This window comes from Emys orbicularis, chromosome 8, assembly GCF_028017835.1.
Source record: "Emys orbicularis isolate rEmyOrb1 chromosome 8, rEmyOrb1.hap1, whole genome shotgun sequence".
Taxonomy (NCBI): Eukaryota; Metazoa; Chordata; order Testudines; family Emydidae; genus Emys; species Emys orbicularis.
Genome location: NC_088690.1, coordinates 22757988 through 22781044, shown reverse-complemented (window position 1 = coordinate 22781044; position 23057 = coordinate 22757988). Strand labels below are relative to the sequence as shown.

Here is a 23057-nt window from a genome sequence, read left to right as displayed (position 1 = left end):
TGATCTTAAAGAAAGAGTTCAGTGGGTGTTGAGGTGGATTTTATAAAAGTTTATTAATACCACAGGGCCAAACTAGTATTAGTGGCTGCTATTTTCATTTGCCTATAGGAGTAAATGGTTTTGTTTTTCCACTGTTTGAGCTCCTTTCTCACCATAAGTGAAGAGCCCCTAGATATCCTGGTAAAAAGCTGGGAAACTAAAGCCAAAACATTGAAGGGCATGGCTAATTATGCAGTCTAGATTAGGCCAGTTGGCAGAAATGAGAGATTTACTGCTTGGGACATCTCAAAGCCTTTCAGAGAAAGCAGAAGGACCAATATGTAAATGTTAAGGCAGTGTTAGAATTTTTATTAAAGCAAAATTTTGCTTGCAAGCTTTTGGCAAAATGACAAAGCTCCTATGAAAGCTTAAGGGAAGCTGGATCAGTGATGATATGAGGTTGTGAGATCCTATCAGGAATTGCTCATGCATATGTTCAGAGATGCTATAGCAAGTTCTTGGGAGACAGGATATGGATTTCAGTATACAGATGGACAAGGAGTTGTCTTGTTTCCTGAATGTGCATCTTAACAGAATTTCAGGAAGAGCTACAAGGAAAAGTCTTGAAGGTTTGTATTGACATTTGTGGTGAGACTAGGGAGAACTACCTTGATGCATCATACTATCACCTTCAAAGATTCCATTAGGATGTATCTGTGCCACAACCATTTATCAAGGATAATGACAGCAGGAAGTGTGCTTATGCTAGATGTGGATTAGCCCAGTAGTTTTGGGGCTGAAATTATACAATTCTGCATATATTTCTGAAAACATAATGCCGTATCAAAGTTTGACTTGAATCTAATACTTCCCACTGAAAATCAAGTATATACTTTTGGCTAAATATATGTGCCCTTGATTTAAAGAAGTTAGTGGCCGGTAAGTTTCTCCCAGAAGACAATGAAATAAACTGCATTTCAAATTCCTAGACCTGTGTACCACTTTACTGCCTTGCCTTTTGGAATAAAGAGTTGCTAGGTTTCACAATTTAATGGGCACTTTTCTGAGGGGTTGAGAGGTCTATGATGCAGTCTAGTTGGACCACAGAATTGTTTATGATGCCAGTGGTACATAGCTGCTCCTTCCCTAAGAATGGGAACCCTCACTGGAGGATTTCTCCCATACTCTGAGGATGGGATATTCCACTAAGGGGACAACGTGCCCCATTTTTAAGGACTTTCTTTTCTTCTCTGTGTGTCCCTGTGGGAGATGGGAGTCGCTGGTCCCTCGGGGATGCGATGTGTTTCTCTGGGCGTTGATTTCCCCCCCCCCCCCCCCCCCAGCTCAGAGGAGAGATGCGGGTTTGCCTTCTCTCCAGCCTAGGGCAATGCAAGCCCCTGATCTAATTTAGCTAGGCATTTACAGGAGCCTCCTCGCTCTTCTCCTCTGCCTAGGTAGATGAAGGCTAAGGTGTGGGTTCCCCAGCCCCCCTTCCACTTCACCCCATTCCCGCCCACAAGCTGGGCTCGCGAGGGGGTGGGGGGTTCTCCTGACTCAGTTGGCCCAGGGGCGCCGGAGCAGAGTTCTCCCCGCTTACGTGAAGCCTTCGCGGGAGAAGCCCAGTTCTGAAGCCTGCTGCTCCTCGCCCCCCGCCTGCTCGCTCGGACCGGCTGCTAGCCCGGTCCCGGCGACGCGTGAGCAGCGCTGGGTCGGAACCGTCCTGGCCAGCAGAGTCGGGCGTGGCTACGAGCCGCCGTGCGGGGCATTTCAGCTCGAACTAGTTGTATTTTAAAAAGCCGCTGACGAGCAAACTCAGCTGTCTCCCTCCTGCAAACGGGGGTCACTCTGCAATCAGTGCCTTTAATTGCATGCCATTTATTTCCGTATTGCCATGTCGGTGGCTGTAGCACACCTCCTCCCACTGCTGCTTTGCTTTTAGCTCCCCCCCCCCCCCGCTTTTTTTTCTCCTCTGCTCCACCACCAGTCATCAGGCCAAGTTGCTAAGGAAACGGCTGCATGGCAACCGGCTCGGAGCCTGGGGGCCGTCTGCTGCTGCTGAGTCTGCCGCTGCTGCCGCCGCTGCTGCTACTTCCCCTGCTCTCAGTCTCCTGCGCGCTTCCCTCCTCGCTAGATGGTGTGTGAGCCACCCGAGAATAGACGCGTTCGGGACTCGGCCAAAAGAAACCAGGCGAGGCAGAACTCTGCCAGTGCCTTGGCTGCCTGGCTGGAGGGAAGACCCGTCACGAGTACCAGGGGCTGGGGACTGAGAGGAGCTGGAAGCTGAGAGAGAGCAGCCCCGAGCAGGGATGGACATGATGCTGTTGGTGCAGGGTGCTTGTTGCTCAAACCAGTGGCTGGCTGCTGTGCTCCTCAGCCTGTGCTGCTTGTTGCCCTCCTGCCTCCCAGCTGGACAGAGTATGGACTTCCCTGGGGCAGCTGTGGACAACCTGGTGGTCAGAAAAGGGGACACGGCTGTGCTTAGGTAGGAAACCGAGCCTCTTCTTTACTTCTCTGTGCAAGTGAGTGAGAGCGTTGTGCAAAGCCATTTCCAAGCGACTGCAGGCATTTCTAATATGCGTGTTGGTTTAGCTACCTTAGAAGAGGAGGTTTTATTTTCACTCTGAGCATTAGAAAGATGGACATTTTGTAACACGCTCCGGCTTCTTCTTCTTTTCTTTTTTTTTTTTAAATCTCCAAGTCCAAGCAGCCCTGGTAAGAGTAGGTCCGGGAGAGGCGGTCCCACTTTGAAACTAGTGCTCAGTCATTCATGCCAACTCTTCCTATTCAGGAGGGCCGGTCCCTCTGCTTCTATTTCTCACTTGTCCCTTTCCAGAGCCATCCCAGTATTTCAGTGGAATTAAAAGGCGTGTCCCTATTATTCTTCCCCAATATCCCTATTTCTAGATATAGTAGCAGTTCTCAAGTGGTCTCCCTTTGCTACGCGGTGTACTCTTCTACTCTGTTAAGTTTGGGAAGTTTTTTTTTCATTTTTCCCCCCCTTTGGAATAAGTTTGCTACTTTCTTCATAAGGCTTGTTTCTCTCACCTTGCTAAGCCTCTGAAAGATGTAATGCCTCATCAGAGATCAGCTATAGCCCAGTTACCTCCCTAAACCGAAGCAATTGCAGAAGGAGATACTCGCAGAAGCTCATTGTGTTTTTTAAATGTAAATTGCTACTCAGCAGTGTACAGATCTCAGCAATTCTTCATAACTGCCCTCCTCAGATGTTTGAACACACATTATTCAGACAATTGCTGTATTCTTATTCACTGTGCAAGTCGGTATGTCTGAGTTGTATGGTCTCAAAATACATCTTCAGATGTGTATCTTTAAATATTAACATTGGGTGTCTTTGTTTAATAACCAATGACCAGTGCCTCTGTAATTTAATTCTATGGGTGTGCTATGTAATTCTATTAGGAAACTCTTAAGTCCTGATCTGTGGTGGAAATCATGTCCTACTTTAAATATTTAGATTTTAACCAAACCTAGTTTAAGAACACAGATTAGCCCTTGGGTTATAAATTCAGAATCCCTGCTCAGTTAATTTATGTTTTGAGACAACTATTGACAGCAAATACCTTATTACAGAAGAATTTCTAAGACTTTTCACTAAACATTAGATGGATGCAAATAATACATACATGCTTTTTGAATAGTAAGTTTGTCTATGGAAGTTTGGAAATCCCTAGTGCTGGATAAAAATTCTACATGATGGTTTTTAATGTCTGTTATAGAACCTGCTATTCAAACATTCCTTGCCAGTATATTGCTCAGTTGTAAAGGGGCATTAAAGATTGCACAGTATTATAAGTGTATATAGTATGATTTTAGCTTTTTTGTTTCCTAATGATTAACATGAAAAGAACCATCCTGCAAGGACAACTACGAGTTCTAGTTTTACGCCATTAAGAGACTACATGCTTATGGTAACTCAGTTATTGCATCCCTTAATAAAGCTTGCATTCCATATAGTAACAATATTTTTTTCTAGTCCAGTTGGCTGGTGCAAAATTTGTTTACCAGTAGTAGTGCACTGTACTTAATATAGCTGAATCTTTCTATTTGACTCAAATTCATTAATCTTCAGTTTAAAACTGCAAAAATTCAAATTTAGTTTTTTGATACACTTTACTTTGTCACGATAGTTTGTAGTAATTAAAAAAATCATTTTCTTAGTACTTCAGATTTGATAAGAATAGGCTGAATCTTCTTGTGTTTTGTAAATCTAGATTTTAATCTGCAATAGTTTTAAACCACAAACTATTTGGCTATAGACCATTTTCTTTTCCCTTTGGAAGTAGCTGATTTAGGCTTCCAGATTAAAAAGTGATTTAGCCAGATACAGTTTTCGTGGATTTCACAATTTTCTTGGAAAATATTGCATAAGATTTCCTTGAATGTTCTGATGTAGTATCTGCTGAGAATACAACCAGTGTCTATGCAGTGCAACTGGCAGACTTTTTTATGTATAGGAATATACTGTAGTTAGTCTCCTAGGGCATTCTAAAACCATGAATTCACTTGCTTTGGTTTCTCTGTTTTTGTACACAGACGTATTTTGCTGTTACATTTCCTATCTTTATTTTCAGAGTTTCAGATTTAAAGGTTGCAGAGAACAACAGTTGAGGAGTTGCAGTTCTTAGCTCAGGACAGAACTCAAACAAATACTGTACTGAGTGTCATTGGTGGTTCTGGGGGAAAAAAACCTACCTTAAAAAATAAAAGTAATACAAATATTCGTGTGACTCTAAGGGTTATCTATTGGTGGCTTAGAGCTAGAGTGTAGCACTACAGTATATTAAACTCTGTGAGGCCTAAAATTGTGAGTTCGCAACTCAGTACCTATGCAGCTGGGTGGATTACATAAATGAAATTGGAGTTTTAAGGTCAAACAATCATTTTTATCTCATAAATTAGAGAATATCTTCTTTTGGAAGAGAATACTATTAAGGATGGAGTACACATCACTACTTACCTGTAGAACTCGGAAGCCAAAAGCAAATTTGTGCTGAAATAATATATGGGGTATTCATAGTCCCTCCATCTCAATATAAAGCATTCTTCCCTCCCTTTAAAGACATAGATGACTTATTAATGAAATCCATATTTGTAGCTCTTTCATATCTTTAGTAGGTTTTCTTGCTGCTTGACGTTTACTGTATTACAAGTTAATGAGAACTTTAGAGGGACAATGCACCATCACTAAGGGAGTACAGGAGAAGCATAGAGCATTTAATGAGACTTTTGATGTAGACCACCTTTGCTCCTCCTGAAATTTTCCCCAGAGGATATTAATATCATAAATACACATGAAACTTTTTTAATTAATGAAACTAAGGAATTTGTTTTTTATTCGGTCTTGGCACTGGAAACAGAGTATTGTTCTGTAAATACATAGTCCAGTGAGTTCAATGAAGCGATTAATTTGTGCACAGAAAAACGAGCTTCTTCCACCTCCCCCAGACCATTGTATTTAGATTTTCTGGGTATATGTACACTGCAGTACTCAAAGGTAGCTGTATAAGTGTGATTCCAAGTTGGTACTGTGCATCTTTTTTCTGTAGTGGAGCTCTGTTAGTGCTGACCATTGATTGTGTGGTGTGTGTGTGTATGTGTGTTGGCTCCTCACTTAGTGTCAGATTGCAGATTGTATCTGCATTAGTTATTCTCTCCTTTGCAGGAGTGGGATCTCCAGGGAGTTACCTTTGTACTTTGCATGTTAAAAGCAGAAAGCCTCTAATTAATGTGTTTAAAACACCCAATATGACTGCTAGTGTCGAGCATAAAAAGCCTTTTAAAGGAGTTAGACTCTACAAGTCATTCTCCTCACTTTTTGAGTCAGCATTTTACTAGGTGATGAGAGAGATTATGCTAATTCATTTGATTTACAGGTGTCTTGATTATCTGAGAGTCAAAGCATTTTTAATACTCTTGCTCTGAATAATTCCTGTTCAGGTTTTCAAGATTATAACATTTTAAAGTGATTTTGCCTGTGCCATTTAATTTAATTGCACATGACAGCTAGGAATAGATTCTGCATTCAGTTTACGTGTGTGCATTCCCACTGAAGCAAACGGAGTTGCACCTGTGTAACTGAGGGCAGAATTTTGCCCCTCACTGTTGTTACAAAGCTATCCTTAGGAGCCGAAAATACTACTTAGGGTGTCCTATTGTAGTAAGCAGGTGACATATTTCAGTAGATAGGGTACCAGATTCTATGAACTGCTATGAATTCATTCTGGACCTCTCTGCTTCTAAGTTTCCTCACCCGAAAAATGCAAAATAAATGTTTTAAGTACTTGGAGATTTACAGATGAAGAGTACCACTAAGTATCATAAGTAAAATAACTAGTTTGTCCTTTCATTTTACAAGTGGAGGCGTATTAAAGAAAAACAAGCACAGGTTTGTAATGTTTTTCTAATGCTGATGGAATGCCATGAAACGAAGCATTAGACAAACATACCATGGGGAACAATCCTGAACTGGCAGGGGGTGAGTTACATGCCCCCACAGGCAGGCCTCTTCCATTTTGTAATTGCATTGATTTTAAGATGTTTGAGGTAGGGATTATATTCCTCTGTTCCTACAGCACTTAGCACAATATGGCTAGGCCCAATCCTGATTGGATCTAGAGCTAGGTGAAATTTTTCACATAAATAGCTTTATTTATGTGTGGGTGGCTTTTTGCTAGAAAATGCAGTCTTACTATTCATTGGGGGAGGGACTTAAACTTGGGTCTCCTCTCCACCTCCTGCCAGCTGAGTGCTGGGCAGAGTGTCTCTGTCTCTCTTGTTGAAGCTGTTCTATTTTGTATAAATAACTAAATATTCAAAGGAACAGGGACTTGAACTTCGGACTCTGGCATCACAGGTGAGTGCTCCTACTAACAGATTATGGAGTTTTTCCTCTCTGACCTAATGCTTATTCAAGATATTAGGCAGAGGGGAGAATTGAACCTGGGTCTTCCACACTGGGCTAAAAGTTGTAAGGAAGGCACTGCTTGCTACTCTGAATGTAGCCCTTTAAAAACACCCAGAAACAAAGTATCTGTGGTCAAACAACCTGAATTATTATAATGTAAGGCTAGAAGGGACCTTGAGAGGTCATTTGTTTCAACACCCTGCTCTGAGGTAGAACTAAGAATACCTAGACCATCCCTGACAGGCGTTTGTCTAACCTGTTCTTGAAAATCTCCAGTGATGGGCATTCCACAACCTCCCTTGGAAGTCTATTCTAGTGCTTAACTCTTCTTATAGCTAGAAAGCTTTTCCTAATATCTAATCTAAACCGCCTTTGCTGCAGATTAAGTTGATTGCTTCTTAACAGTGGCATGGAGAACAACTGATTGCTGTCCTCTTTTTAACAGTCCTTAACATATTTGAAGACTTATCTAGTCCCCCCTCAGTCCTCTTTTTCTCAGGACTAAACATACCCAGATTTTTAACCTCTCCTCATAGGTCAGGTTTTCTGAAGCTTTTATCATTTCTGTTACTCTCCTTTGGACTCTCTCCAATTTGTCCACATCTCTCTGAAAGTATGGTGCCCGGAACTGAAGAGTGGTACTCCAACTGAAGCCTAACCAGTGTTGAGTATAGCAGGACAATTACTTCCCATGTCTGACATATGACATCGCTGTTAAAAAAAACTCCAGAATATTAGCCTTTTTGCAACTGCATCACATTGTTGATTCATTCAATCTGTGATCCAATATAACTACCAGATCTTTTCCAGCAGTACTACTTCCTAGTCAGTTGTTCCCCATTTTGTAATTGTGCATTTGATTTTTTTTCTTCCTAAGTGTAGTACCTTGCACTTGTCTTTATTGAATTTCTTCTTGTCAATTTCAGACCAATTCTCCAACTTGTTAAGAGCTTTTGTTTATTGGCATAATATGACTTTTTGGTTCAAAAGTATTAAGAATTCCTTACTCAGAGCAAGCCCCCTTTAACTTCAGTAGGGATCATGTCTGAGCAGGGGGGAGTGATGCCTAATATCTACATACTTCAAATTTGGCCTTGTCTTCCCCCCTCCCCCGCAAAGATTGTCTGTAATCCTGCAGCACACAGGCAGACCCTTGCACCCAAGCAAAGACTCACTGGACCACTATTTATCCAAGTCTAATGAAAAAGGAAGTTGATTTTTAAAACAGATTAAAATAGCATTGCTATTCTAATGATTTAGTATGATGTCATTTACAATGAAAAACCAGCTCATTCCAGAGGGCCGAATTCTATCCTGCAATGTGTGTGCACTGCTCCCATTGATGAAGTCAGCAAGACTTTGATACAAGCACCCCAGGGCTGAGCATTGCATGAGAGAAAAGTGTTATCAAACATTTTTTAATTGCTAAAAATACTGCAAACAATCATGATTCGTTTAGAAACATATGCACATTGTAGTTATCTAATGACTCATTTAAAGCCATCGTACAAAAGAATTGAGCAGCAAAGGTTTGGAACATGTCTACAACATCTTAACAACAGAAACTGCAATTTTAGAAAACACACACTTTGGGAGGGGACAAATTAAGGCTAAATTGAGATTACAATGAGGATGGAGAGCTGCCTTGAATATGTTTTTGCCTCTATTTCTCCAACGATCAAATGACTCTTGCTTATGTATTTGTTACAGTCAGAGCCTCCCTCTACCAATCTCCTTGTTGCTGTACCTCCTTCCTGCCAATAAAACTGCTGCGTGCAGCTCTAGGAACTACTGAAGGGTGAATGTTGTGTGTTGTTGCCAAAGACCATTCTGCTGGACTTACTGCCCTGCTGATAACACTTCGGGGAAAACTGGGAGAGGATTGTACTCTTATATGCACCTGACTACAATAGCCTAGTATGCAGCTGGGTTATGTATGTGGCCCTTTTGATTTTACATGTTGCAGAAAGTCGTATACATTTTCGAAAGAAGAGTCCTTAAATTGCCCATTGCTGGACATTGCAAACATAATCCCTTTAAAATATCTACATGTACGAGTTTGACCACCTACAGATATGTAACTCAAAGTCTAGATGTGACTATCCTTATCTAGATGACAACATAATTTCTTCAGACCTGATCTTTCTTATTAGTTCATGAATAGAAACAACAGAAGGGCCCAATTATGCTGTTTTGCTGATGTAAATTTAAACCCAGATTTTTACTTCAGGGCAGCTATTCTGGATTTACACCAATTGGAGTTAGGGTAAAATTTGCTCCAAATAACTTATTTACTTTCAAACAAGTTTAAAGTGCAATTCAGTTTTTCTTATTATCTGAAATCTAAACCTGTAATAGCCAAAAATATTAGACCTACTTTTGTACACTTATGTCAGGGGTTAGAAAAAGTAAAGATAATTTGCTCTTCATTTCTTTTTCAAATCCAAGTATCTAAGTGGATCCTTTTCAATGATTCATCTGATATTGTTATGTAATGAGAGAATGAAATTTACAAGTCACCCTATTTTAGAAAGTAGGTAGAAGTGTTTGTTTTCCTTTATATGAATGTGGGAAAACTGGTAATGAAATTCATGTTGTTAAATTGTTGGAGTACTATAAAATAACTTGATGCTTTCCATCCAGAGAGTTAAATATAGAGTTCTTGTCTAAACTAAGAATTTTTAGTTGCATGGTTGTAGCTTCATTGGAAGGAGCATTGGTGGAAGCTATAACACAGATGTTTAAGTGGACTCAGGTGTGTGTTTTACCATGGTTTTACAGGAAAATGGTTAAAAATGCATGAACCTTGTCTATATTGCAATCTCTACCAGTGCTAACACTGGAGGAGTTGTACCTCCCTCGGAATTATGAGTCTGAAAAATCTTGGTGTAGATGTAGCTGGTGAGCTTTGCGCCCAATGGACTTCAAAACAGCTGGCTGCAGCCACCACACATAGGCACTTGTTAAAGCCTGTCGTGTGGGTTAGGCATTCTTTTGTCTGGATGGAGATTTGTAGAGAAGCTAACTCAAGTAGATGTCAGTTATGGTCTAACCTGGCTGAGGAGTTCAGAGTTAACACCCAGCCCAAATCTGTATTAGCTCATCTCAGTGTTTGCAATAATAGTCTCCATGTGGTTGTGTCTTGTGACTTTGGGCTGAGATGATAGTGCAGAGGACAGTCATGTCACATGACAGACCCCAAGGATTATTCAAGAGGGAGCTGTTTTTCTGGCTACAGAAAAGTATGGGGGGCACATTAATATATGTAGTCTCGCTGCTGTTCTCACCATCTTTGCTGAAGGTACTGTGTATATAATGTAAATTTTTCACTAGGAAACATCCTAAGATTTTAGGTAAAAATTTAAAAAAGTGTGTAATCTTCATAGGACTCTAAATCCTATTGATAGTCAATGAGACTAGGTTCCCAAGTCACTTTCGAAAATTTTGATCTCTGGCACCAGCTTGTTTTCCAAAAAGAAATTGGCCTATAAATCTGGTAGTGTTCAGCAAAGGAACACCAATACACATACAGGTGGAAAGCCCCTGACAAATCCACCAACATCATTACTCCACCATCATTCCAAATGCTGAATTCCTAGTGAAGTGAAAGAGGCATATTCTGCTATCAGAACTCTCAAAGTAACTGGCCCAGCATATTTTAGATGAGATTACATGTATTATCATTAGAGTCCCCTTGATGCATGTCCACACAGCTGTTGTATATGTTTAAATTCTTTGCTATTTTATCTTTCCTAGTTGCTTCACATTTATTAATAGGGAATTTGCTTGACTTCTACGCCCCTATTTGCTATCCTTCTACATTTTAGGCTCATACATTAATCTGCTTGAATCTTTTCTTGGATCTTTCAGAAAATATAAATACATTTTGCCATAGTTAGATCTGTAAAACTAAGAGGTCGTTTAAGCAAGTTTTCACATTCCAAATCTCTGCCAATTATCAGATGAGCACCTTATGGCACTTGAAAATTGTACAAGTAGTTAAACTATTCTTAATTTGCTCCACAATTATTTATTGTGTGTATCATAAATGTTTCATATGGTTCCTCTAAATTCTATCACAGATTAAGGAATCCGTAAAACATGAATGGTGGAATTTGATCCATTCAAGACATGCTGTTTTACATCAAAAAGAAAAAGAGGGCTTTAACATTTTTAATTACTTTCTTCTTGTCATTATGCACAAGAGTGGACTATAACCCAAACCTTGGAGAATAGGAGATGGAAGAATCAATTCCAGGGATTCAGGCTCTTTGTCCATCTGGGCCCTGGCCTCCATTACTGGCTATGCAGAGGAGTATTGGATTGACCTGCTGCTTTCACTCCCAACAGGGATGTGATTCAGTGGATCCATACACTGCATGGATACCTTGGCCACACCTCTAGCACACCAACAATTCACATACACAGTGAGCTGTGGAAACCTGCCGCTAGGCATAGTATGCAAAATCTCCCTACACAGGGACTCCTGGAGCTCCATGATTCTGAGACTTGAATGGAGTACAAGGGATGTCCCAGGGTTAGACTCTATATGAGGGATCGGCAACCTTTGGCACGCGGCCCGCTAGGGTGCTTACCTGGCGGACCGGGCTGATTTGTTTACCTGCCGCATTCACAGGTTCGGCCGATTGCGGCTCCCCCTGGCCGCGGTTCGCCGCTCCAGGCCAATGGGGGCAGTGGGAAGTGGCGGCCAGCACTTCCCTCAGCCCGCGCTGCTTCCCTCCCCCCCCATTGGCCTCAAGCGGCGAACCGCGGCCAGTGGGAGCCAGGATCTGCCTAACCTGCGGACACGGCAGGTAAACGAATCGGCCTGGCCCGCCAGGGTGCTTACCCGGCGGGCCACGTGCCAAAGGTTGCCAATCCCTGCTCTACATGGCCAAATAGTTTACAGTACATCCCAGGGGTAGACTTAAGATGTAAATATGTAGAGTGGATTACAGTATTTTAATCTTGAGTTGACCATTTCCTTTCAAAGATGGCATTGTGCCCTCCTGAATAGGTGCACTGACCGCCTTCACCAATAATTAAAGCCACTGATTGTCAGCAGCCAAGAAGGGCATGTCCTCCTTCCACCCTCCAGTAACTCAGGGAGTAATACATGCCATAACTCAAACAGTGAAGACCTTGCATTTGTCCCCTTGAGAGATTGCTCTTCAACAGTTGAAGGAGGAGATAGTTTGGCCTGAATCTGAATGATTTTTTCAGAAAAATACTTTAAAATGTACACACAACTAGTGGGATTTAAATCAGCAATCAAGTGAAGACAGCCTGGATTAATCAAGATGTCCACAACTGGAGACACATCCACTGACTGAGATTTTGCTGATAACCGTCACATTTGTCTCCTGCATAGCCATCACATAAAGCTTAGGGGGAAAAAATCTATGATACAATTGACCAGATTCACATAGACACTTCCTCCAATGGCTCTCTAGTCATCTTTCCTCTTGATTCATCTGTAAACCAAGATGATCTGAAAAGATAAAGTTGGCAAACAGAATGCTCTTGGCTCTAGAAGAGAATAGAGAGTAAAATATTGTTACACAGTCCTGTACTAAGCCATTAATGGTAGCCTGTTGAAAGTATAGAGAAGTTCTTCATAGTTCTCTTAAAAACTCTGATTCTATTAGCCTTTGAGAATAGACCCTCAAAACAAGTTCCTTGCCTGATTGGAAAGGCAATCCCTCCTTTAAACCACAGGAGATAACTCATCACAGAGGCAAAATTTCCATTCCTCCAATCCCAATCCAAACACCAAATCAAGAATGTGGCCAGCTGCATGAGTTGATCTTATAAACACTTGAGACAATCACACACCAGCTCTCTGCCTGTTAATCTAACAATGCAGAACCCTGGGTAGCTGACACGTTTTAAGAATCAACCAAGCAGAAAATTGTTTCCTCATCCTCTTGGCAAAAGTTTAATTTCCTACTAAAATTTACAACTGAATCCTCAGAACAGGCAAGATTAATTGGGGCACCTGGATTTACATGAGGAGGTATATGTAAAATAGTTCAAGTAAAATGTTTAAACATCACTTAAAAATTCTTAAAATGGTCTTGCCTTAACTTATTTACAGCACATGGAGAAAAAGTACCTGTGTGGCAGGCAGCTGTATTTGACATGACCTATACTCCTGATTGGGGTGGTAGGCTATTTTCAGTTGTTCAACTGGTAGAAATTTCTGTGATGGTGAGCACTGCCTATTAACAAGTTCTGTGTACACATCACAACAAGTAAGATATGCAATTAGGCTGGCTGGGTCTAATTGTTAATGAAGCTGTTGCATTTTCATCTCCTATATATTTAGCTTGGAGAGGTAAATTTTGGGGATATGTGGCCAATGTTTCAGATGTATGGCATCATGACTGGTTGAAGTTTGTTTTTTGAAGCTGCAAAGCTGAGTTAGAAATAAAAAGATAACAAAAGCATGTTTTCCGTTATAAGAGGGAAAACAGTCAATCTCTCTTTAAAAAGATTTTCCCTTGGCAACAGCATATGATCTGATGGTCAAACAGGCAAACAGCTATTATTAATCATGCATAATTAAAACAAAGACAAAACTGTTACTACTAACATGCAGTATCTCTTGCAGAAATTGCTAATAGTTTTGTAGTTATGCAAATACAAAGTAAATATATAATGTATTTGTGTACAGTATTCTGGGATTTTTCAATCTTTGAATAAATGTACAGGAAAAAGAACTGTCTGATTTAGTATAAATCTATGATGTAGTAGTTAAATTTACATAAAAGTAATCTCGTTATATAGTCGTCAATATGCAAAATAACTTATTCCGTTGAGAGAACATCCATGTCATACATAATCTATTTTACCATTGTGTCTTTATTGATCTTTCATTATGTACGTGGAAAGCACATATTTTATTGTTTAAACTATTGTCAAAGTAGGATGTTCTTTATATTCATAATAGATACTGAGAATGAAGACTTCCTTCTTAGTTGGCTACTGTACTGGGGACTCATTTTCCTCTCAAATGGAAGTGGAGTTACTTCTGGTATAAAAGAGAACAAGGCCTCTGGTCTTTAATTTCTTGGGAAAGATTAATAATTTTGTCATGTCACATGTTTTACAGACCAGTCTGGACATCAGCCTTGATTCGGATGTTCACTTATTAGGGGATACATTTCTTTAGAAGACAGTCCCACTCTCCTGAAAAAGCTAGTTTCTGACCTGAATGGTGTCTGTGTGCAGAACTGGAAGGGGCTTTTGTTGTAGGGTCCTGGAGAAAGCTAGGCAGGAACAGGAAAGAGCTGTAAGAGAGACTGGCCAACCGAGGGAGTCGTTCTTCCAGAACAGCTGCGGAAAGTTCCAGTTTCTTATTTGTAGGGGATGGGGTATCTGCAGGCTTGCAGTACTATGGCCCAGGGAATCTATCTGACACTTTTTCTGCCAGTGCAGACTTAATGTGGTTAGCTGGAACTTGCACACTGAAAACAGTTTTCACCATTCTGGGAAGAAAGAGGCAGTCAATATATGAATGAACAAGTAAAAGCTAAAAGTTCAAACATAAGCTCACTAAAGTTAATAGCAAAGCTCCCTTTAACCTTAATGGTGCAGGGCCAGGGCCTCACTGAATAAACAGAGGGGGAGATGCTGGCTAGATTCTAGGGGGGGGGGGGAAGTGTCTGTGGCGGGCTACCCCAGCAGTTGTTTCAGTGGCCAGTTTAAAGTAGTTCAGCATACATTAGGGCTTGTCTTACCATAAACCATTCCTACAGCCATATAAATATAGCATTATGGTAGTTGTGTTCAGGGCCGTCCCTAGACATTTTGGTGCCCTACGCACCAAATGCATTTTGTGTAGGATCGGGCTTGGGGGGCTGGGGGGAAACCGCCCCCCAGCACGAGCCGGCGGAGCGGAGCGGGTTGGGGCCAGGTCGCTCCACTTCCTGCCGCCTGGTGATTGCAGGGCGGGCCCGACCCTGCACTCATGGGGCGGTGCGAAGTGGAGTGACCCGGCCACAGCCCGCTCCGCTCTGTTCCCCTGGCTCCCAGACTTGGGAGGCAGGAGGGAACCGCCCCCCAGCACTCACCGGTGGAGCGGGCTGGGGCCAGATTGCTACACTTCCTGCCGCTCGGTGAGTGCAGGGCGCACCCGACCCCTGCTGCAGTCCCCCGAACCTAGCTCAGGGGAAGGGGTGAGGTGGGGGTGGAGTGGGGTGGAGGCTTTGGGGAAGGGGTGGAGTGGGGGAGGGGTGGGGCAGAGTAGGGGTGTGGGCTTTGGGGAAGAGGCGGAGCAGGGGCGGGGGCAGCTTTCCTGGCCAGCTCAGCTGGCCAGGGGTTCGGGCTGGCCGCTGGAGCAGCACGCAGCTGCGTAGGGCACCGGGAAATTTGGGGCAATTTGGTGTCCCAAATTTCCCAGTGCCCTACACAGCTGCGTAGTTTGCGTATGGGTAAGGACAGCCCTGCCTGTGTTAGTCCCAGGATATTAGAAAGATAAGGTGGTAATATCTTTTATTGGACCAACTTCTGTTGGTGAAAGACGAGCTTTTGCACTTACAGTGTGTCTCGTCGAATAAAAGATATTACCTCATACACCTGCGCGCGCTCTCTCTCTCTCTCTCTCTCAATCTAGTCACACGTTCAAGGCAATATGAAATGTATCTTTAACCTTTCAACTTCCTTTGTTTTTTCTATCACTCATTGAACAAGTGTCCTTGACTTCCCTCTGGGCTCTCAATTTGTCCACCTGATACTTGATTGATAGGGAAATCCCTCCTTGTTTGTTGTTCACTATAATATTTGATGTTTGAAGTAATAATTCCAAGGGAGAGCATCCTTTGTCCACAATGAATTTAAACTTTTAAAGAAATATCAATTGGTGCTATTCTTCCGTTTTTGTCATTTGAATTATCGAAATGTTTCAAATGTAGCTGTATTTATGGATGAGTGCATTGACTACTGATTAATCTTAGACTGCACTGGTTAATGATTCAGTCTCCTGAGGGCTAGAGCATCAGGAATATTAGTGGTATTAAGAGACCCTAGGAGTACACGAGAAACAATTCCAGTTTATTACAAGTTCCTTTATTAACAAATTCACTAAACAGAGAAACAATCTCTCAAATAGTAAAATATAATAACAGCTAGATAGGACGAAACACTTCACTATAACCGGCATCACTCACATCTCCTGCATTGGGACTCTGGAGTGTCCGTCAGTCATTCTGCTAATCATTGTTATAAACGTCATCCTGGCATCTCCCTGTGGGTTTCTTCCCTACACGCACAGGCGTGCCAACACCTTTTATTCTGGGTCATGTTTATACCCACTAAGTATCATACATATGCATAAGGGTTCCAACCCCTTTTTCCTTATCCATACTTCCCTCCCTCACTGATTTATGGGTGCCCCATTTCTCATTGGCTATCCCCTTAGTTCCCTTTATTCTCACTGTGTGCATCTGTGATGGTACAATAAGGGGTCTTGTGGTCTAGATGGATACGTTGTGGTATATTTTTTCCCAAACAACATCCATTGGCACATTCTTTAGAGTAATCTTGTAATTTACTGATACAGGGTTATTCCTAGGTCACATATTTGTCAACCCTCCTTAGGCCTTACAGACCTCAGCCTATAGGTCTTGCATTACAGCCTTACTTTGCTTGTGTGTATATACCTAATACACACTCAACATTCATAAATGCTTATCAACCTTTATACTACTATGATCTGATCCTACTTAAACCTATCCATCATACATTGATTATGCTTAACCACAAATATAAATCCTCTATTAAATGAAACAACTGGCTACACAAAATATTTGGTCTCCTACTGGACTTATGCTTTTACTTCCTTGAATAATGAAGAATGAAAACCATGTTAGGGCAGTGAAAATCAAATAATGTAATGTAAACAAACTTTAGACAATCACTGTTAAGTTGATGGTTCTTCATCTAGTGGTCTGACATGACTTTAGTTACTTTTACAGTATTCCTCAGTGGACAATAGTCGATATTATTAAAATGAGTACACACGAGCACTACTAGGAATACTTTGGAGACATTTAGGAAATATTAGATCACCAAGGTGCTGTTCTAACTCAGAGTTCTTTTCATACTTCATTTTTTCATATTTCTTTGTTAAATTAAGTGAAATACAAAAGCTATCTCAGGTTTGGAAGTCCAAAATAATTATTTTTAGAATTAAAGTGCTGGCTTTTATGCCAAAGCTGTTAATTTTATGTAGAAGTTGATAATTTCTGCAAAGAGGTAAATTAAAACACTTGTCTAACTTGAATCAATTGACACGCATCATCAGTTGCATCTTCAGTGCATGGTCTGGAAAGTCGCTAGTCATTTTTGAACAGTGTTTGCACGTTACATGGGGGAAGGTAATTCTGGTGACAGTAGCTTCTTTGTGATGGTGATGGCTTGCTTGTGGCAATGGGAAAGAATCACAGAAGACGTCACTTTCTATTAATACTGAACAAGGAACATCATTAGGATAAGTGAAACAGTAATCTCCCTATTCCTACTCTCTCCCTCTCTTTCTGCTTTACTGTAACAATTTCCCTAGAACCTTCCCTCCCACTTGCCCAGCTTCCTATCCTGTTCTAAAGAAGTGGTACATGTTTCCTTAGGCCTTGTCTATACAAGAAAAGTTTCACTGGTTTAGCTAAATCTATTTTAAAATCAGCCTAATTAAACCAGTGCAAACCACACTTACATTGGAGTAACACTTTGTGACCCATGGCTAGAAAGAGTTAAACATCCTGCAAAATAAATAACCCTCAAAAGACATGTAGGGAGATAATGTTTGTGTTTTTCTGTATTTACATATGTATGAGTAGGGTGGACAATGTAATCAACAGTCCCTGTCTATGCTGTATTCTGATAATTCAGAGGCCAAAAGAACATCCTATCATGTAAATGAATTGTAAATGTGGGATATCTCAGTATTCACCTCCAAATGTACTGTGAATGGTGGAGGAACAAGCAAATGGCCTTATTAGTATAGCTAAGTACCCGTGATGGACCTCCTTCAAAGTCATCCTAATTACTTCGTGTTCCCTGAGGAATTCCAACTTGTCAAAAGACATGAAATTGTATAAAAGATCTTTGGGTCCTGATTCTGTCATCTCAGATCTGCTTAGACTTCATCAGGGGAAGTTTGAGTTGCAAGACTGAGGTCCCAGTTATGCTGGTACACTCTGAACAAATTGATAAAATTAACAGTAATAAGTCACCAGGACCAGATGATATTCACCCATTCTGAAGAAACTCAGATATGAAATTGCAGAACTACTAACTGTGGTATGTAACCTATCACTTAAATTAGCCTTGGTACCAGATGACTGGAGGAGAGCTAATGTAACACTGATTTAAAAAAAAAAAGCTCCAGAGGCAATCCTGGCAATTACAGTCCAGTAAACCTAACTTCAGTACTGGGCAAATGGATTGAAACTATAGTAAAGAACAGAATTATCAGACACCTAGATTAGCATGATATGTTGGGGAAGGGTCAACACTGCATTGGTAAAGGGAAATCATGCCTCACCAATCTATTAGAATTCTTTAAGGGTGTCAACAAGCATGTGGACAAAGGTGATCCAGTTGATATAGTGTACTTGGACTTTCAGAAAACCTTTGACAAGGCCTCATGTCAAAGGCTCTTAAGCAAAATAAGAAGTTGTGGGATAAGAGGGATGGTCCTCCTGTGGATCAGTAACTGGTTAAAAGATAGGAAATGAAGGGTAGGAATAAATGGTCAGTTTTAACAATAGAGAGTGGTAAAGAGCAGGATCCCCCAAGGATCTGTACTGGGACCAGTGCTGTTCAACATATTCATAAATGATCTGGAAAAGAGGGTGAACGGAGGGGTAGCAACATTTGCACATGATGCAAAATTACTCAGGATAATTAAGTTCAAAGCTGACTGAAGTGTTACAAAAGGATCTCACAAAACTGGATGACTGGGCAACACAATGGCAGATGAAATTCAGTGTTGATAAATGCAAAGTATGCATATTGGAAAACATCTCAACTATATATTCAAAATGATGGGGTCTAAATTAGCTGTTACCACTCAAGAAAGAGATGTTGGAGTCATTGTGGATAGTTCTCTAAAAACATCTGCTCAGTGTGCAGCAGCAGTCAAACAATCTAACAATGTTAGGTGTAGGCGGACACGCCCCCCTCCTCCCCCATTTGCTCTTTCGAGTGCAGTCTGCACAGTTTCCGCTGCTTGTGGCTTTGTAACAACATAACAGGAAAGTTCCCAATGATGTTAGATGCTTACTTAAAGCTGCATTGCTCTATATAATCAATTGTATTCATGCTTATGAATATGTAATCAATTAATGTAAGGAATGAGTGAGATAGTGTGAGTGACAGCCAATGGCAAAACAAAGGGGCAAATATCGACTTTTATGGAACCATGGTATTATTTTGGTGAAGGTATAAATCTTGAGACGTGCGGCCAGGTCAGGGGTACCAACAAGGAAATGTAACAGCACGCTAAACTTGGGACCGGGCCAGAAGCAGTAGGGCCCTCCCGCAGATCCGAAGGGACTTCGGGGACTCTCGTTTGCCTTGCGGCCGATCTCCGGGCAGTTGTCACCTGGCCAGCCTCAGCCACCTGCGAAATCAAAATCAATCTATGCCTGCACCTGCAGCTGGCCAGCATGAATGTGATGTATGTGTGAGTATAGCTGTATTAGACAAGCTCAACTCATGCCAATAAACAAACCTCAGTGCTGCTCAAGTTCACCCTTTGTTTGGGCTCATTCCTTGGCTAGTCCCAAGGACAGGAAGCATTAAAAACCATTAGGAAAGGGATAGATAAGATAGAAATTATCATGTCATTACACCTCTACCTCGATATAACGCTGTCCTCGGGAGCCAAAAAATCTTACCGTGTTATAGGTGAAACTGCGTTATATTGAACTTGCTTTGATCCACCGGAGTGCACAGCCCCGCCCCGCCGGAGCACTGCTTTACCGCGTTATATCTGAATTCGTGTTATATCGGGTCGCGTTATATCGAGGTAGCAGTGTATATAAATCCATGGTACGCCAACACTTTAAATACTATGTGCAATTCGGATTGCCCCATCTTATTAAAATTGGAAAAAATACAGAGAAGGGCAACAAAAATGATTATGGTAAGGAACTTCTCCTTTATAAGGAGAGATTAAAAAGACTGAGACTGTTCATCTTAGAAAAGAGACAACTAAAGGGGATATGATAGAGGTCTATAAAATCATGATTTGTGTGGAGAAAGTGAATGAGAGAGTGCCATTTTCCTCTACACATAACACTAGAACCAGGGGTCACTCAATGAAATTAATAGGCATCAGTTTTAAAACAAACATATGGAAGTACTTTATCATACAATGTACAGTCAATCTCTGGAACTCATTGCCAGCAGATGTTGTGAAAGACAAAATTGCAACTAAGTTCAAAAAAGAATTGGATACTATCATGGAAGATAGTCCATCAGTGGCTATTAGCCAAGATGGTCAGGGACACAAACCCATGCTCTGGGTGTCCCTAAAACTCTGACGGCCAGAAGCTGGGGCTGGATGACACGGGATGGATCACTTGATAACTGCCCTGTTCTGTTCATTCCCTTTGAAACAGCAGGCGCTGGCCACTGTTGGAACACAGAATACTGGGCTAGATGGATCATTGGGGTGACCCATGGTCTGGTGGCCTTTTTATATTCTTATCTATAGAATGGGTTGGAATCAATTTAACTAGATATATTTAAAACAGTTGAGTTAAACTGTGCAATATTTCTCAGAGACAAAACCATAGAGTAACCTTTGATAATGCCTACTTTGAAGGTCTTTAATCTGTCAGACGTCTGGGAGACAGCACTAAAAATATGAGCTAGTCAGTGGAACAAAATCATCAAAGTGCCCAGGTAAAATAGTTCTGATGATATGCAGATTTTGTTCACCATAGATTTAGTCTTAGTGTTGAAGTTTGGATTGGATGTAGGGAAAATGAAAATTGGGGGTTTCATGTTTAATTTGGGGAGTGGGAAAGCCTTTACTTCTAACAGTTAATGTCCAGAATGGTAAGTGATTAATCCAAACGTTCATCAGTCTTATGTATTTACTGATGAAGTTGTCTATATTACAGTAATTCATAAGGCTTTAATTTTACTACTAGTTTTTCCTCTGCCTCTTTTCCCTGCCTCCCCTTCTGTATCAAACAAAGAAATAATAAAACAAGCCAACTTCTGTTTCCAAAAGAAGAGACATGCTGGCCAGCTGGCACTGTAGTACATTGGCTTTAAATGAGGGTTGGGGGGAAATGCAGTCTTGTTTGAGACATTCAGCTGGATGACTGTTGTGTCAACACTTTGTGGTATTTCTTGATGATATCACGCTAGCCTGAAGGGTCCTTAACAGTTATTAATTATCAACTGGTGGGCACTCCTCTGCCTGAAAGGTGAAAATCTTTTTAAAATGTGTAGCGTATGCTCAGTATAATTATTAAATGCAATTACGAACTACTGAGATGTACTATTGGGAGTCTAGGTGTGAGCAAATAGTTATAATGTAGTGTACTGAGAAAATATGGCTTCAGTGATTTGGTATTCAAACTGCAAAATGTCAATTTACTATTTTTTAATTATCTAAAAGAAGTTTGACAGGGAGCTTAACACTCAATGTTTGTTTGTTCCTCTGTGGCTCTGATGCTACCCATTAAAATGTTCAGCTTGACACAGGAACTCCCAGCATAACCTTATCTTTGAATAATTATAGTGTCATTTGTTTTTTAAAAAAACCCAGAGCTGTGAATGCCTGTCATAGTTAAATGAAAATGTTAACCATTGAAGTCTATATTCCTGATGAGTTGTACATTATATTCTTGAAATAAACACATCTTATGTTGAATGTGACATGGTTCACACTAAAATATAGGCTATTACCATTCATAAATTACATCATCTATCAAATCGGATATTTCACATAAGAAGTCAGTCCCTGTACAACTGAAATCAAATCTAATATTGCAAATCACCTCTCTATCAAATAACATGTCCTACATGATAGTAGAAATATACTGTAATACAGTGGTGTCCATTTAGTGGCTTGAAGGCCATTTGTATATTCTGAAGCTCTGAACAGCAGCTGTTGAGACCAGTTAAGTAATGTGCATGTGATTATGAATTGAATATGTGCTCTCTGAGCTGTGCCCTGCAATTTTAGACTAAAGTGTCTGAATCAGCCTCATCTCTACGGAGAGGTGATAGGAGATGCTCTGTCTCCAAAGGCTTTCCACCATTTCTCCTGCAGCCCATGTAGTAGAGCTACTGTGTGCTGGGAACACTTTGAGAGGCTGAACCATGCTACAGCTGCTGTTCAACAGGTCCCCCGCTGGCTGCCTGCCACACAAGGGAAGGGAGGAGAGAGTAGCTCTGTCTGATCAATTTCTTTCTTCCATACTGGGCTGTGGGAGCCCCACGTAGAACAGGATGGGAGCTCAATAGGTTCTGCCTGAGCCTAGGGCAGCACCCGTTGAAGTCCCCCTGGGCAGTCCAAGACAGACAACAAGTAGAAGCTGAGAAACATCATCACAACACAGCCAGCTGTAGCTCACTGGATCTCTGCCCCAGCAAAGGCTGGAGGAACCTGGGTAGCTCTGCTTTTCTACAGCCCCCAACAGTCCCCTAGGAACTATGTGCTAGCTAAGGTTACCTGGAATGCAGTGCACTCCTGCCACTCCATCTTCCTGTTTCCAGCTAAGGACTGCAGAAGAGAAAAGTAGGAACTAGCTAGCCCAGGGGCGGGCAAAGTTTGTGGCCTGAGGGTCGCATCAGGTTTTGTAAATTGTATGGAGGGCCGGTTAGGGGAGGGGGTCGTGGCCCGGCCCCTACCTCCTGTCTGCCCCCTACCCCCCTGGACTCATACCCCATCGAACCTCCCCGTTCCCTGACGGCCCCTCTGGGACCCCTGCCCCATCCAACCACCCCTTCTCCCTGTCCCCTGACTGCCCCCAGCCGCCCCATCGAACCCCTTCCCCCATTCAACCCCCTGTTTCCCCCCACCACCATCCACACCCCGCCCCCTGACCACCACCCCGAACTCCCCTGGCCTCTCTCCAACCCCCCCTGCTCCCTGCCCCCTTACCGCGCTGCCTGGAGCACCTGT

General features: G+C 41.7%; 1 protein-coding gene across 1 annotated transcript in view; it reads left to right on the top strand.

Moving 5' to 3' along the window:
- The first annotated feature begins 2285 nt into the window (after positions 1-2285).
- Positions 2286-23057, top strand: part of NEGR1 (neuronal growth regulator 1) — a 612585-nt gene continuing 591813 nt past the window's right edge. Inside the window, exon 1 of the mRNA XM_065409166.1 lies at positions 2286-2461. Coding sequence (XP_065265238.1) covers positions 2286-2461 — 176 coding nt within the window. The remainder of the gene's footprint in view (positions 2462-23057) is intronic.